At 40.9% G+C, this 16,593-nt stretch overlaps 1 protein-coding gene across 6 annotated transcripts in view; it reads right to left on the minus strand.

Annotated features, from left to right (window-relative positions):
• Positions 1 to 14,007, minus strand: part of cnksr2 (connector enhancer of kinase suppressor of Ras 2) — a 205,540-nt gene extending 191,533 nt beyond the window's left edge. For 2 of the 6 annotated variants that reach the window (XM_062977212.1, XM_062977213.1), the window contains exon 1: positions 13,438 to 14,006. In XM_062977212.1, the coding sequence (XP_062833282.1) occupies positions 13,438 to 13,501 (64 nt within the window). In that variant the 5' untranslated portion in view covers positions 13,502 to 14,006. Of the gene's footprint in view, positions 1 to 13,437 lie in introns of all 6 variants that reach the window. The other 4 variants (XM_008107312.3, XM_008107313.3, XM_003218904.4 and 1 more) reach the window with 3 other exon arrangements.
• Between the last annotated feature and the right edge of the window lie 2,586 nt (positions 14,008 to 16,593).

Genomic DNA, 16,593 nt, shown 5'->3' on the forward strand with positions numbered 1-16,593 from the left:
ACTGTGGCTTCCAATTAAACCTTAATTATGCAAGAGGTCTAACATATAGGTCTGTGATAAAAGTAATTAGGGAATTATTATTTTAGACCACACAGACAGACTTTTTGTGTACAAATACAAAACACTAACTGCAGTGCGCTAGTAGGGAAACATGTTGTTAAATCTTGTCCATGTCAACAAATATTTTAAAAATATACAATGGAACAAAACAATATAACAAGTGTATTAAAAACATGTATTAAAAACATGACAGTATCCCCATTTAATATAAAAATGCAAGCCAAAGGTTCTCCACATACCACATATTATTTTTGGGCTTTTGAACTATCATCACAAATTCTAAATACATAATACATATGCTTTATACACAATCTTTTTCTACAGTAGCTTAAAAAGATACAATTAAGCATAGTAAAAGTAAAGGTTTTCCCCTGACATTAAGTCTAGTCGTGTCCGACTTTGGGGGTTGGTGCTCATCTCCATTTCTAAACTGAAGAGCCGGCGTTGTCCATGGACACTTCCAAGGTCACGTGGCTGCCATGACTGCATGCAGCACTGTTACCTTCCCGCCAGAGCAGTCCCCATTAATTTATTCACATCTGCATGTTTTCAAACTGCTAGATTGGCAGAAGCTGGGGCTAACCATAGAAGCTCACCCCGCTCCCCGCATTCAAACCGCTGACCTTTTGGTCAGCAAGTTCAGTAGCTCAGAGGTTTATCCGCTGTGCCACCAGGGGCTCCACAATTAAGCATAGTCTGTAACATTTGCTGTTTAATCAGTTTTTATTTGTAACTTGACAAATACAGAAAAAGGAAACCGTACTAGTCAGAAGAACATATTAGATGCATGTCCAAAGCATGAGAAATTTGTAACTCTCTAGGGGTTGTGGACTGCAACTTCCATCATCTGTCCCCTTTAGCTGGCTAATGCTAATGTAAGATATAATTAAGGTGGACCACACTTTCTCCAGCCATGATGCAAACTACAGATTTAACCATTCCTAAAACAGATTCAAATCTGCTTGAGGCCTGGTTAAATAAAAAGACAGATGTTTGCTATGACAAATTTCAGTAGGTCACTCTAATTATAATAAAATTATATCCAATCAAATGTTAGGAAAATAATCTGGGATAAAAAAAGCAGTACAGAAAACACAATATACCAGTGATTTAAGGTTAATACCACCCCCTCTCCAATTTAATAAAAAATCTAGTAGTATAATTCCCCTACATGCAGTACATGGATTGAAATTCCAGGATGAAACTCCATGTGGAAATCTAAGAACTTCCTTTTTAAAGACCATTTCTCAATAGATTTTTCGACATAATACCAGTAGAAACAAGTTGTACATTCTTTCAGTTTAATTAGCAACCTGAGAAAAGGCTCAGGCTGAATTAGAAAGGAGATGAGATCAAAGCATAACAAAAGAGAACTGAGCTGATCCAATAACCATTGGATGAATGGGAGCACTAGACTCATAAGCTCACAATGATGTGAGATGACAACAGCTTAATTTACTTGCTCTATAAAGAGCCATCCTGTTCTTAAAAGCAGATAACCTAATTTGCAAGGGGGCAGGTCATCAATAATGCCTCTGTCCTGGAGCTTTATTTCTTTCTTTTTTTCCTTGAGAAAAGTGGTCCCCAAACTTGGATTCATAAGACATTGTTGGATTTCAATTCCCCAAAACTAAAATCAGCATGGCAACAGTCAAGGATTTTGGAAATTATAGTTGATCTACCTGTTTGAGTCAGAATGCAGAGGAGTTCCCATTTTATAGTACAGTAGAGTCTCACTTATCTAACACTCGCTTATCCAAGCTTCTGGATTATCCAAGCCATTTTTGTAGTCAATGTTTTCAATATATCATGATATTTTGAAGCTAAATTCGTAAATACAGTAATTACAACATAACATTATTGCGTATTGAACTACTTTTTCTGTCAAATTTGTTGTATAATATGATGTTTTGGCGCTTAATTTGTAAAATCATAACCTAATTTGATGTTTAATAGGCTTTTCCTTAATCCCTCCTTATTATGCAAGATACTCACTTATTCAAGCTTCTGCCGGCCCGTTTAGCTTGGATAAGTGAGACTCTACTGTACTATATTATACATATTGGGGAGAGGGAGGCACTCAAAATGCAGATATACATTTTCAGTCTAGGTCAGAAGAAACATGGCTTGATGTTTTCATTAAGTTACATGCATAAACAAAGACAGCAACATGAAAAACAACTACGCTATGCTATATTATTAAAAATAATAAACCACACTTAGTTTTACGAATTAAAAAAAAATCCATGTACAGAGTACCTATAATGAAGTGTGTAAAATAAAGACACAGCTCAGTACACGCATCATGCTGGCTTGTGCTCACCTTAACTAAGAACATATATAAATGGTGGTTTAAGGTATGCAGCCAGCAATCTATTTTTGGAGCTACTTGACTTTTGTCCATCATCTGCTCACCTCTCTGCTACACAGGTTTGCACATTCCCTTTCATTTTGATGGTGTAGTAGCTTCTTAACTAGATTGTTAAATTCACAATTAATATAAATTGCGACATAAAATATGGTTTCCAAAGAAACTTCAAACAACAATGAACATCTTTTGTAATCCTGGCAAACTGAGGTTTAAAAGGAAACGTGTATTTGAGATATAAAAAGGCACTATCTTCTGGCTTTACAAACAATGGCTTATATTTCATCTGAATTAATCTTATATTTCAATTCTAAAATCTGCTTTCAAGTACCTTTTGGAATTATTTTTACCATTTTAAAGTATTTTATATTTTTCTGCACTATCCATATTTCCTATATAAAAGTTATTGTTTTCCCTGTGTACTGACAATATCTTCAAACCTTTTTAAATTAATAAATATAGAACACAGTAAATTAGTTTTGAGCTATTTATCCTGGTCTTCTTTTGCTTCAGGCCAAAGGCTGAGATTTCAGTCATCACATACCACATTGTACTGTTTTTCACGTACTCTGTGTTGAAGAACAAGAAAGCATTAAAGCGTGTGCACTGCTAATGGAATGCTACTTTCACCAGTGCAACAGAATCAGAGATACCGTCCCATCTCTCTGTTGACAAAGTAGATGTTTCCTAGATATTACTTTAATAGAAACGTTCATACCAGAGGCAGAAATTACATGGAAAGAATAGAAATAGCTTCCTATTTCTTCCACAAAAAGATGAGTATTTGAATGTGTTTCAAGAAACTTTTTTATTCAAGCCAGCATAGTGCACATGTAAAATTAAATGGCCAGGACATAAGTAGACTAAAGCATTTGATTTATAGAATACTTGAAGGAATCTTCAAAAATGCATCCAGGAATTACTCTTTCTTTCATCTGCTTTCACTTTTATAATGATTTCCATTTTGGTGACCAAAGTTATAGATTTATGTGTTTTTAACACGCTGAAGGTAGTTAGTGAAGCAAGCATATCTGTTTTTCTCTTTTTTTTGTTATTTTACTCTATACACATGAGGGGATCTGGAGTTAGCTGCTGCTGTTTAACCTGCATGTTGTAGATAGGCACAGCTAGAGGCAAATCTCATTCCTTCCCAAATGAAGTTTTATTGCATTGTTTATTACAGACATACTTCTGAAAACTTCCACGGAATGCCTGTGTTTTCCCAGTCCCCGTCTCCATCCTTCCTATACTAAATTCACTAAAAAGAACTTCTAGCTAAACAGAAAACAAGGAGGAAAAATCAGGGATGGGCAGATATAAAAAAAGTGCAAAAAAGAGAGCTTTATTTCAGTCTTCCTTAACACAGATATTTCTGTATGCTGATCCCCACTTTTTTCTCCAGTACATTAAATCTGTAGGCCTTAATCACATTAGTCCCCACTCAATTCTAAGGCCTATAAGACATTCTCATAAGAAGAGGGTCTCTTAAGATGTCATTGGTCTGCAACTGCCACTAGTACTAGTTAGCTATCATGGGGCAGTCAACCTGATGTAGTGCCTTTATGGTTAGACTAAGACTCTTTACCATTTAGTTCAAATTCACATTGATCCATGGAAACATACTGGGTGACTTTGACAAACCCATAATGTTTCAGAAACACCTTGTCTGCAGATACTTTGCCATGAAAACCCTTCAATAAGTCAGGTTCAATTTGAAGGCACATAAACAAAATATTATGTAAACAACTGTACAAATTTTATCATCCCCTTGCCATAGAACATGTTTTCCAATTATATTCTTACATATTTATCTTACATATTCAAAATATTTAGATATTTCACTGTGCCTTTTCCACACTGGCCTTATAAGACTTCAAATATTTGCATGTTGCTGAATATTCATTCTAATCAAATCAGCTATAAGCAATTTTCCATTTTCTAATAACTGTTTATATAACAGTTTGATGTTTTATACTTTTTTATTGAGGGCATTGAATTTTGCCAACACTGTAAACCGCCCTGAGTCCCCTTCGGGGTTGAGAAGGGTGTTATATAAATACAATAAATAAATAAATAAATAAATAAATAAATAGTGTATGATCCAAAAACTATGGAACTCTGTTGGCTTGGCTATATTTTCACTCCTATCAATAGGATGCCCAAACTTATGATATATCTTGAAGATTAAGTAAACTGATTAATGATAGATCTGTTCTGTGTGAGATCATTCACAGTCATTCCGTTTTTCACTTGAAGTGATGGGTATAAGCCCCTCTCAGCCAAATAAAGTATCAATTAAAAAGCAAGGAAAGTTGCAGTAAGTTAGGTCTACTAGCACATGATTAGTCCTAGATTAAATGTTTCTATGAGATACATGACTGTGTGCAAATGTTTCCTACAGCCAACATTGGACTACACATGGGATTTGATTCCTCTCCTCTTCCCATACAGAACAATGGATGTTGTCTGAACACAGCTCTAAATATCTTAACTTCCAGTAATAATTTCATACTATCTGGAATGAGAGAAGAGACTACAGAAATGGATACAGAAAGGAAGCCATTGTTATAATCCTTACTTCAAAGCAAGCTCCAGTGACCTTAATAGGACTTAATTCCTAGTAGAATATCCAGGGTTGCACTAAAAAGGTCTAGTACATGGGAAATAAATCTATTTATTACTGTAAAAACTTAAGGCTTAGAAGAAAAGACTGCCAGTTTTACAAGCAAACAGGGAGGAGGTAAGCCCTAAGTAGAGGACCAGTTCTTAGACTATAGGGCATCAATAGCACTTGCTTTCTTCTGCAGATTCATTCTTCAAACCCTAAAAAATATACCTTAAGATAAAGGAATATTACAAAAGAGATAAGGAAATAGGGTTTGCTGAACAAAACAATTGGTGGGACAAAATAATGCAATCAGACAGAAAAATAATATCCAAAATATATAAAAAGCTGATAGAGTGGGAAGTAGAGGAAGATAAAGAAAAGAATTATATGAAAAGATGTAAGGAAAATTTAGGTAGACAAATCAAACAACAAGAATGGGAAACAATTTGGAATAGAAAATTAAGATATTGCTACGCAATAGACTTGAAAGAAAATTGGTATAAAATGGCATACAGGTGGTATATGACCCCCAAGAAATTAGGGAAATCTTACAAGAACGCAAACACAAATTGTTGGAAATGTGGCAAGAAAGAGGGATCGTATTTCCACATGTGGTGGACTTGCAAAAAGGCCCAAAAATATTGGAAAAATATACAAAAAAATAGAAAAAATATTAGAAATCAAAATACCATTTAAAGCAGAAATATTTCTGTTAGGGATACATGACATAAAGTTAGAAAACAACGAAGATAAAATACTGTTTTTATTAACAACAACGGCAAACAAATTTGTTATGCCAAACTATGGAAGGAGAAAGAGATTCCAGAGGATGATGCTTGGATGATAAAGGTGCTTGACATAAGAAATATGGACAGACTGACTTTTCTACTAGCAAAAAATAAAGGAATCCCAATTAAAGAAACAAATTGGAATAAAGTGATGGAAAAACAAAAACAGACTGAGAAGAAACGAAAAGAAAAGTAGAAGGGGAAAAAAAGGAATAGAAGAAGAGAGAAGGAAAGATAACATCAACAGAAGGGAAAAATCAAAAAAGAAGAAAAGGAGAATAGATTTAAAAGAGGTTTAGGAATGGGAAAAAAGATAGGCGAACCACCCTGATGAAACTGCTGAGAAGTCACTTTTTAAAATTTCTTTTTTTTCTTTCTCTCTTTCCCTCTTTATAATTTTTTTTCTTTTTTTCTCTCTCTTTTTTCATTTCTTGCTTCCCCCTCCCTCTTATTTTCTCTCCCATGCTGGGAGGACACTTTTAATGATTTGTAAAACCAATAAAGATTTTTTTAAAGGTTTACATAATAATTATTTTCAAAACTGCAAGTATTTGCTTTGGAAATCCACAATCAGATATGCTATTAAATGCCGTATGATGGCATGCCCCATGTAATAAAAATGCGTATCTAGTTTTGTCCAAAAATATACCGTAATGAGTTTCATGTGCGTTTCTATTGACAACAGTGGTACTTATATAAGCAGGATCGAGAGAGGGGCGACAGTGAAGTCAATATGAGATACTTTGATGCATGCTGACACCACTGAAAGCTCACCCATGCCTATAACTGAGTTCAAGGCTGAAATTAGTATTATCCCTTCTTCTCATTTCCATCAAGGTCTCAGTTCACATGCAAGAACCTGAGGCTTACACCTCTTTGAAGTTAATAGGATATGTTAGCTGAAATGATATAAAGCTGTATGGATTTTGATGGACTAAGATCAGCTATCACTGCACCGGAGATTCAGTTTTACAAATATTACAGTAATATTGACAAATTATGCCTACTACAATACTTTTTGCTGCTGCAACTTGTTTTCCTTAACAGTGAGTGATGATACTAATTTAGCAAATTAGGATAATTTAGTCTGAACAGAATGAATGTTGCATATGAATTACTAAATATATATTACTAGTCAAACTTACATAATTATTTGGAAACAAATATGCAAGAGTGGAAAAACGAAAACTATGTGTCTTTGATGTTCAGGATGATGACATTGTTACACTTTAGCAGGGCCAAGGGGACTGAGATTAACAATATGGCAGTTATTCATAAATCGCCATTATCCAGTTATAAAGAGATAATGCACATGATACTAGCTGGATTTATTCAAACTAAAATTACAGCTAGGATTATAGACTTTGATTTTTCATATTTAGGCTCTTACAAAAACAAACAGCAAAACTACTGTTATCTTTGCTAATGAAAACCTTTCCTCCAAGGCACAGTCATACATTCATAGCATTATTGAAAAGTATTTTAATACTGGGCAGACGAATAGATGGAAGGAGAATAAGCAATACCAATGCAAACAATGCACCTTAAATTATTATCAATTTAAGCTTCAAAGCCTCATGCTAGCACCTAAGGAACTCAACAAGCATCATTTCATGTTTGGAAATATATTTCACAGAAAGATATTGATTTCCAATGGCTCATCCAAGCACTGAACAGAAGTGGTTCATTATGAAACTCACATAAGGGAAAACTACTACACACAGTTGCCCCCTCATACTAACTGTTAAATCTTAGAAACTTGAGAAAATACATTTAAAATGAAAGCATATGGATAAACCAACATTGTTTACAACGGTTCTGATAACTTTTTACAGATGGCAACTTTTTAGGTTTTTTATGTAAACTATCTAAAATTTCCATTGTAGAAACAAAAATGCAGTTGACATTTTCATGGCTATAGTCATGCTGAGAATTATACATTGGAAAATCTCCCAGAAATCAGATTGCAGGCCTGCTAGTTAAATGCTTAAAAAGCAAAACAATGAAATGAATACATATAAATGAATGTTCTTTATATGAAATATGTATTTTAAGCTAAAGATAACAACTAATTTCTAAATACAGTAATCTAACACGTCTTACATTACATACAAAACAGGTGCATTAAGGATGACTGCCACTGAAATATTGTGATTTCATTTATCTTTACAATATTCTAATAACATGCCAACAAAATGAAAGATAAATTATAATGTCATATAGGATGAGAGAGCTTTCCAATGTTGAGAATAGTTAAGTCCTGCTAGAATTCAAAGACCTACATCCATAAACACAAGTTCATTGAGAATGGGTTGAACAGAGATATTGGTTTACTGGCAAACTACACATATTTTTACACTAGCTAACACCCCAGCCTCATGGGGACTCGCTAGACAGTTTATCACTTTTCTTTCTGGTTTCCAGCTAGCATCACACTATTTCCAGTAATTCCATGCACCATTCATGCTCATTTTGCCTTTAGACAACATCTCTCCTTTTCTTTGTCCCCTCACCTCCATACCACCATACTTTGTATTTCTATGGGTATTCATGCATAATGTCTGCCTACACAGGTCTGTTCCTAGGCACTTCGTGTATCTGAGGAAATAGACTCCATCTCCAACGGTTTACACTACCAACTTCATTCTTTCAGTTATCCTTTAAGGTGCTCCAAGATCCTTTTGATTATTTAACTCCTGCTAGTTTCAGGAGTTTAGTGTTGTAGCCTACAGGCACATTTTGTCAGGAGTAAATTACACTGAACAAATTGGGAATTTATTCAGACAAACTCATGGAAACACATGTACTAAATCAGCCTGTAACATCACAGTTCTAAACTTATCTCCCTAGAAGTAATCCTTGAAGTTGTAAGTGTGTAGAAGTAAATGGGTATAGAACTGCACCTTAAGTCTTCCACTAAACCAATGGTTCCCAACCTGTGGTCCACGGACCATCAGTGGTCCTCAAAAACTAAAATATAGTCTGTGTTACTACTACAAATAATAACATAGCCCAACCAAAAAAAATTCTTGGTGTCTTCGTTTTTAGGCCTGTTCCTGGGGTTATTTGAGGTGCTGATTCAGAAAACTGCATTGAATAGATCACATCAGCTCTAAATTAATGAATATGGTTTTCTGTGGGCAAGAAGATGGCAACTACATGATAGCACATGTTCTGTATCAGAATGTAGAGCTGATATGGTCTATCCAATGCAATTTTCTGAATCAGCACCCCAAATAACCAAACCGAATCTAAAGTAGACCAAAAATTTATTTGTAATCCTTTTGGTACTAATGTTGGAGTACAGTCAGTCCCTGGTCAAAGTGGTCCCTGGTGAAAAAAAGGTTGGGAACCACTGAACTAAACTCAAGAGTTAAATATGTCTTCTTTTTCCCGTTGAATCATACCCTCTTCTCCAAAATGCTATCAATGAGAAAGTAAAAAAAAACCCAACTACTTACTATAAAAATCTTGACTTGAAACATGTGCTTGACTGAAACTAGACAAATGAAACTTATTGAAAGGAGGAATTTTTGTGGGTCACTGGGAACATGAAACAGAAGGATGGGACAAACCATCACACACTACATTGAAAACTTTGTTACATAAACTCACCTCCCCCTTCCCCACTCCCCTTCAAAAAAAACCAATTGGAAGGGAAAACAGCTTGAAAAATAAGGCTCCTAGTCTTGCTATACAATCCTATGGGCAAGTGCATAAAGCTGAATGTCTGGAAAGTGTGTTTTTGAGTGGGCTGTTTCAGTTGTTTCAGTCAAGCAGAGGAAACAGAAGTACCTATTACTATCTTCACCAGGAATGTGAAAGAAAAAGTCCACTGTGTACAAATCCATATCAATGTTACCTGTATCAATAATAAGACTGTCTTCAAATATCTCAGTTGCTGATGGATATAACAAAATTTAATAAAGGAGAAGCTGAAGGAAGAGGAGGAATGGAATGATCCCTGCAAATGTTAGATATGTAACACAAAGGAAATTGACCACTGCAGATATTAAAAGAAACAACATGCCAGCCAGAAGGGAAACGCAAGGCATGGCAGCAGGGCTCCAAGAGCAACAGAGGAATGCTGCAAAAACAGCTGCTGAGACATAGTACTGTTAGCAACCCAGCTGCTATTGGGGATGAGGATGAAATGACAGCTCGATACCCCTGGGGAGTACAGGTGCAGGGCTATGGCGGGCTTCAAGGAAAACAAGTGGAGCACTGGAAAGCAGGAGGACAAAAGCTCTCTAGATACCCTGTTTCCCTGAAAATAAGACATCCCCTGAAAATAAGACCTAGTAGAGGTTTTGCTGAATATAAGGCCTACCCCGAAAGTAAGACCTAGCAAAGTTTTTGTTTGGAAACATGCTCGCCAAACAGAACACCAGAGCACGCAGGATTGGTAAATGTACGTACCATAGATTTGTTGTACATAGAAATAGTGGTAGTAACAAGAAATTATTGATAGGATTCATAGTTTGTCTGGTTATGCTGGTTTCTGATGACAACTACTGTCATCAGTAGTATATAATAAATGTTCATTTTTTTGTTCAACAACAAATGTAAATTCTTCTTCGTGGAAAAATAAGACATCCCTTGAAAATAAAACCTAGCACATCTTTGGGAGCAAAAATTAATATAAGACACTGTCTTATTTTCAGGGAAACATGGGTATGATCTCATTCCCTACACAACTCCCAACAGTCTGCAAGGCGAGAAGATTGTCATGTCAACCTCCTCTTCTGGGCACAGCACAGACTCCCTAGACAGGGCAAGTGGCCGCCATCCATCCCAGCCCCCTCGGCCCAATTCTAAAGCGCTTTCCAAGTTATGTTGTCGAAGGCTTTCATGGCCAGAATCACTGGGTTGCTGTGAATTTTCCAGGCTGTATGGCCATGTTCCAGAAGCATTCTCTCCTGATGTTTTCCCTGCATCTATGGCAGGCAGCCTCAGAGGTTGTGAGGTCTGCTGGAAACTAGGAAAGAGGGGTTTATTTATCTGTGGGATGTTCAGGGTGGGAGAAAGAACTCTTGTCTGTTTGAGGCAGGTGTGAATGTTGCAATTGACCACCTTGATTAGCATTGAATAGCCTTTCAGCTTCAAGGTCTGGCTACTTATTGCCTGGGGGAATCCTTTGTTAAATTCAATCAGAGAAGTCAGTCATACCAGAGCACTTGATGAACCAACCTGGACACTGCATATTATTTGAGAACACAGAAATGCTGGACCACTCTAACAACCACCATGTCAGACTACACAGAGATGCCATTGAAATCCACAAGCATGTGGGCAATTTCAACACAAAGGAGGAAACCATGAAAACGAACAAAATTTGGCTACCAGTATTTAAAAACTCTAAAATCAGGACAGTAAATAAAGAAAAACACTCTGAAAACAGGGGAAATCCAGACATGAATCTAACAGGGCCAGCTAACACCTCCCAACAAAAATTCCCCCAAACAGTAAGCAGCCAGACCTTGAAGCTGAAAGGCTAATCGAGCTGGCCAATTGCAACAGGCACACCTGCCTCAAACAGACAGGAGTTCTTTCTCCCACCCTGAACATTCCACATATATATAACCCCCACTTGCCTAGATGCATGTGGAACATCAGGAGAGAATGCTTCAGGAACATGGCCATACAGCCCGGGAAACTCACAGCAACCCAGCTTTCCAAGTTTTCCTCCCACCCCTGCAGAGTGTCATTCCAAGAGCCGCTCTCTTTGCCATGCCATGCCAGGTCAGGCTGACACTAGATCTACTGGCTCTCCCAAATCAGGAGGCAAGCTGTCATTCCAGCCCTGCACCTCAAGAGGCACTGCTGGCCCTTGGCACCTGCTCTCCATTACCCTTTTCCTCCTCCTCCTCCTCTCCCCCACCCCCATTGCAAAGATTGTTTCAGCATTCCTCTGCTGAGGCTTTCCTTGGCCTCTTGGCCTCCTGGCTTGCCCTTTTCTTTAGTGCTGCCTCCCCTTTGGCCTCCCACCACCAAGGCAAGAAGGTGCTATGCATTCACCCAAGAGCCTTTCTTCCCAGGGGCCATCCCTTTCCAGCCTCCATCAGGATTCACTTGGGTGGCAGGGAACTGCCCTCTCCCTTTGCTGAGAGTTTTTTTGTTTTTGTTTTTTTTTTGTAGCCAATGGGCAGTTCTACAGGAACTAAGTGGCAGCAGCCAAGGGACAAATGGTCGAGTGGGCAAAATTAAAAGGCAAAGAAGGAGGAGGAGGAGGTGAGAGGGACCCATCCAGGTGTCTACCATCCCCCCCCCCAAAAAGGATCCAGACTCTCAGCCTATGGAAACCCACCACACAGGGCAGGGCAGAGAGAGGGAGGCTCAGAAAGTGCTGGCTTGGTTCCCCTCCAATCATCCCCTTGGGCTGCCCCTGGTGATGCAATGGGTTAAATCCTTGTAAACCGGGGAGAGCAGGTGAGATCCTTCTGTTAGCTCCAGCTCCCCATGTGGGGACATGAGAGAAGCCTCCCACAGAATGGTAAAAGGTGTCATCAAAGGCTTTTATGGCCAAAATCAATGGGTTGCTGCGATTTTTCCGGGCTGTATGATCATGTTCCAGAAGCATTCTCTCTTGACATTTTGCCCACATCTTTGGCAGACATTCTCAGAGCTTGTGAGGTATATCAGAATCTAGGCAAGTATATATCTGTGGAAGGTTCAGGGTAGAAGAAAGAACTCTTGTCTGTTGGAGGCAAGTGTGAATGTTGCAATTAATCACCTTGATTAGCACTGAAAAGCTTTGCAGCTTCCAGGCCTGGCTAATTCCTGCCTTGGGGATCCTTTGTTGGGAGGTGTTAGCTGGCCCTGATTGTTTCATGTCTGGAATTCCCCTGCTTTCAGAGTGTTTTCAATCAGGGTCAGCTAACACCTCCCAACAAAAGATTCCCCCAGGCAGGAATCAGCCAGGCCTGGAAGCTGCAAGGCCATTCAATGCTGACCAAGCTGGCCAACTTCAACATTCACACTGGTCTCAGGCAGACAAGAGTTCTTTCTCCCACCCTGGACCTTCCACAGATATATAAACCTCCCTTGCCTAGTCTCCAACAGACCTCAAAACCTCTGAGGATGCTTGTCATAGATGTGGGCAAAACGTCCAGAAGGAATGCTTCTGGAACATGGCCACACAGCCGGAAAACTCACAGCAACCCTGGATGGTAAAACATCAAAACATCCATGCGTCCCCTGGGCAACGTCCTTGCAAACGGCCAATTCTCTGACACCAGAAGCGACTTGCAGTTTCTCAAGTCGCTCCTGACACGAAAAAAAAACTCTCGGGCACCTTTTGCCAGGTAGGAACACCTTCTGCCACAAAGCGGTGCCCACCAAGGGGTGCGAGCAGGGGAGGAGGCAGAGCAAAATACCATCCGTCAACTAAGCAGTAAAATCCATCCAATCCCGCCACCCGCCTTGGAGCGAGCAAGGCAAAGACCCAGATGGAGCCTTGCCGCCACCCGCCTCGCCTCATCTTTAAGGCGGAGGTGCCTGGAGCCCGCCAAACAGAGGAAGAGCCCTCCACACGTGAAGGGAACGCAGCCCTCTCCATTCCCCCCAAACACCTGCCAGCCCTCCTCGTCGTCCCTCCGCCCTTCTTCCCTTACCTTTCATCCAGTCCACCACTTGGCTGGGGGTCCATTTGCTCACGGGTTCCATAATGAGCGCCATGGGGGCAAACTTCCCTAGGAGGGACGGAGGGGGGGAAGAAACAGCAGCAGCAGCGTCCCTCTCGAAGAACCAAAGGAGACCAGGAGAAGGTCTGGAGGGAGCGAGCGAGCGAGCGAGGGTGCAGGTTGTGCGTGACCAGGAGAAGGAGGAGGGGAGGGGGAATTCAGCTTCAGCGGGCCGACAGAGGAGCAAAGGAAGGCGGCTCTTGCTTCCTCCCCCTCCCCCTCCCCTTCCCCGTCCCCTCCTCAAAACCCGCGCCCTCCTCTCCTCTCCCGGCTCCTCTTCTCCGGCTGCCGGGGAAGCCTGGCACTGGGAACGCGCGCGCGCGCCTGCCCGAGGGTGATCCGCGCGCGCGGCTCGCGCTCTCTCTTTGGCGCTCTCTCCGCGTGTGTCTCTCCGCCGGGCACGCGCCTCTGTGCCTCCTGTGCCGGCTCCGACTCTGCTCCAGGATGCCGGGCGCTGCTAAGAGCGGGGGAAGCGGGAGCCTTGGCTTCTCCTCTTCTTCTCCCCCCCTCCCTCCCCCTCCCGCCTTTGGTCCGCTCCCCTCGCGCCTTTTCTTCTCCCTCCTTCAGAAAATCCAAAAGACTCGGCGCGCGCTCTCCCCTGGCGCTCCCCCAGCCCCCACTCCCCCCGCTTTCTTTTTTTCTTTTCTAGCAGGCTGGCGGAAATGACGAGAAGGGGAGCCGGGACTATCTGGAAGCCGGCAGCCCCCTCCCCACTGGCCCCCTGGGGAGGGAGGGAGAGAAGGGAAAGGCTGCGCCGAGCAGGGGACCCTGGGGCGCAGGGAAGGGCCGGCTCCTCCACTCGGAGGGAAGGCAAGAGAGAAGGAGGGAGAGCCCGCCCCCCAATCCTATGAGCCCAGCGCCGCGAGCCCCTTCCTGGGGAAGCTCCTGCCCAGCCCCGGCGCCTCCTGCTGCAGGCTGAGCATCCCTCACCTGGAAGGCCCGAAGGCTCCTCAGGGCCCCGTTGCTTTCCGAGGGCGCCATGGACACACACTTTGCATAATTCACAACCTATATCAGTCAAGGTGATGTATAAAATCATCTTCAGGCTGTGTGTATGAAACATAAAGAGATTTCTGCTTTAGGCATGGGTTCCCTTGCCTAGAAACTAGACATGGCCATTTTTAATATTAAGATGGGTGAGGAAGAATCCCAAAGAAATAATGTGTTTTAATATTTTCCATGTATAGCTGCATAACTCTTGGTCAGTCACAGGGCTGAACAGGGTATAGGGTTACAGCCTGTGCTGGACAGGGTGACACCAGTTCTCCACTTGGGAGTTCTCCTGGATTCATCACTGCAGCTGGAACCCCAGTGCGATGGCGCTAAAGCCAATTGGGAAGACTCAAGCCAATTGTAATGGTGTGAAAGCAAATTATAAATGCTGTTTCCACTGCTGAGGGGATTTTTGAATCTTTTAATCCCTCTAGATTATATATATATATATATATCACCTTTATATGAGGGGAAGGATTACAGGGGGTGATCTTTATTTCAAGATCCCAGCCTCTGTCTCTGTAGTTAGGGATTTCTGTGTTGTTGTTCCCTTTCTGAAGTAAATGTGACTATTACTCTTCCCCAATTAGGTGATTTATTAAGGTAACTGCCACCAACGTGAGGCTTTTGAATTATCACTGATGAAATTTGGCTCCACAGACGCAGATGAGATGAGATGAGATGAGATGAGTCGGTTGTTAACAAAGAACAACAAGTTTATTGCGTACAAAGCTTATGGTTGCAGGTTGACTGATTTACTTATGGAACTTTAGATAAACAAGTGGTTTAATAACTCTTATAACCACCACAGCAGTAGTCTCTGGTGTACTTCCACTCTCACTCTCCTACTGATGATATAAGTTGTAGCGAACTCTAACCTCAGCTGAGCTCCTTAGTGAACAATGTCCCAACTACAATAAAAACCTTTCATTTGATCTACTTCCGATCTAATTCCTGATCACTAGTCCTTCCCAACTAGAGATCTTGACTAGGCTCCCTTTAGTCTACCTTGACTAAAGATTTTTGGCCAGGCCTGTCCCCTCAGCCCTTCTTGACTGAAAAGCCTCCAGCCACGCACTCACTGGCTTCTTTTAAAAACTCCCCCCTTTTTTGTGGCTCCGCCTACTTCTCCCTCTGGTGAGCTAGACAGCTCCGTCTCCTTGGTAACAGCACTACTGTGGATTGAAACAAGATGGCTTCTGTTTCAGCTACTGTGTCAACTAAACAAATACATACTCTAACAGTTAAAATTAAACATAATAACTATGACTTCTCCAAACCCAGGTTTTAGCAGTGGGCAGGGGAGCATTAGCACAATTCAAACTCGTGCACCAGTTGCACCCATACCTTGGGATGTCAGACTTGGCCAGGGTAGTCCACATTCTTGTTAAATCTCGAATAGACTACTGCAACGTGCTCTACAGGGGGTTGCCTGTGAAGACTGTTCGGAAGCTTCAAGTGGTCAAACGGATGGCAGCCAGATTGCTCACCGGAGTGGTGTACAGGGAGCACACAATCCCTCATTACGTAACTCCACTAATGAGCACAATTCAAAGTGCTAGCTTTAGCCTATAAATCCCTGGTTCCATTCCAGCTTACCTATCCAAATGCATCTCCCTATATGAGCCAGTTAGAGCATTGAGATCAGCTGGGGAGGCTGTGCTCTTGGCCCCACCTCCTTTGCAGGCGTGATTGGTAGAAACGAGAGACAGGGCCTTCCCAGTGGTGGCTTCTCGGCTGTGGAACTCCCTCCCCATTGAGATCAGATCACCCCGACCCTCCTGGTGTTTAGAAAACAACTAAAAACTTGATTATGCAAACAAGCATTCAGTGAATGACAACAATAATGGAGCAGATGGATGACAACCTCGGGATCAGTGCAATGTTGAAATGTTTATGTTTGATGGTTTATAGTTTTAAATAGTCTAATTTATAGTCATATGTAATTGTTTTTAGTCACATGATATACTGTTTTTATTGTATGTGAGGCATTCCATTTTGTCATTTATTTGATGTGAACCGCGTTGAGTCCTCCCAGGGTGAGAAAAGCAGTATATAAATGCAATAAATACATAATCTCATTGTAGGACTATT

Source organism: Anolis carolinensis, chromosome 3, assembly GCF_035594765.1.
Source record: "Anolis carolinensis isolate JA03-04 chromosome 3, rAnoCar3.1.pri, whole genome shotgun sequence".
NCBI lineage: Eukaryota > Metazoa > Chordata > Lepidosauria > Squamata > Dactyloidae > Anolis > Anolis carolinensis.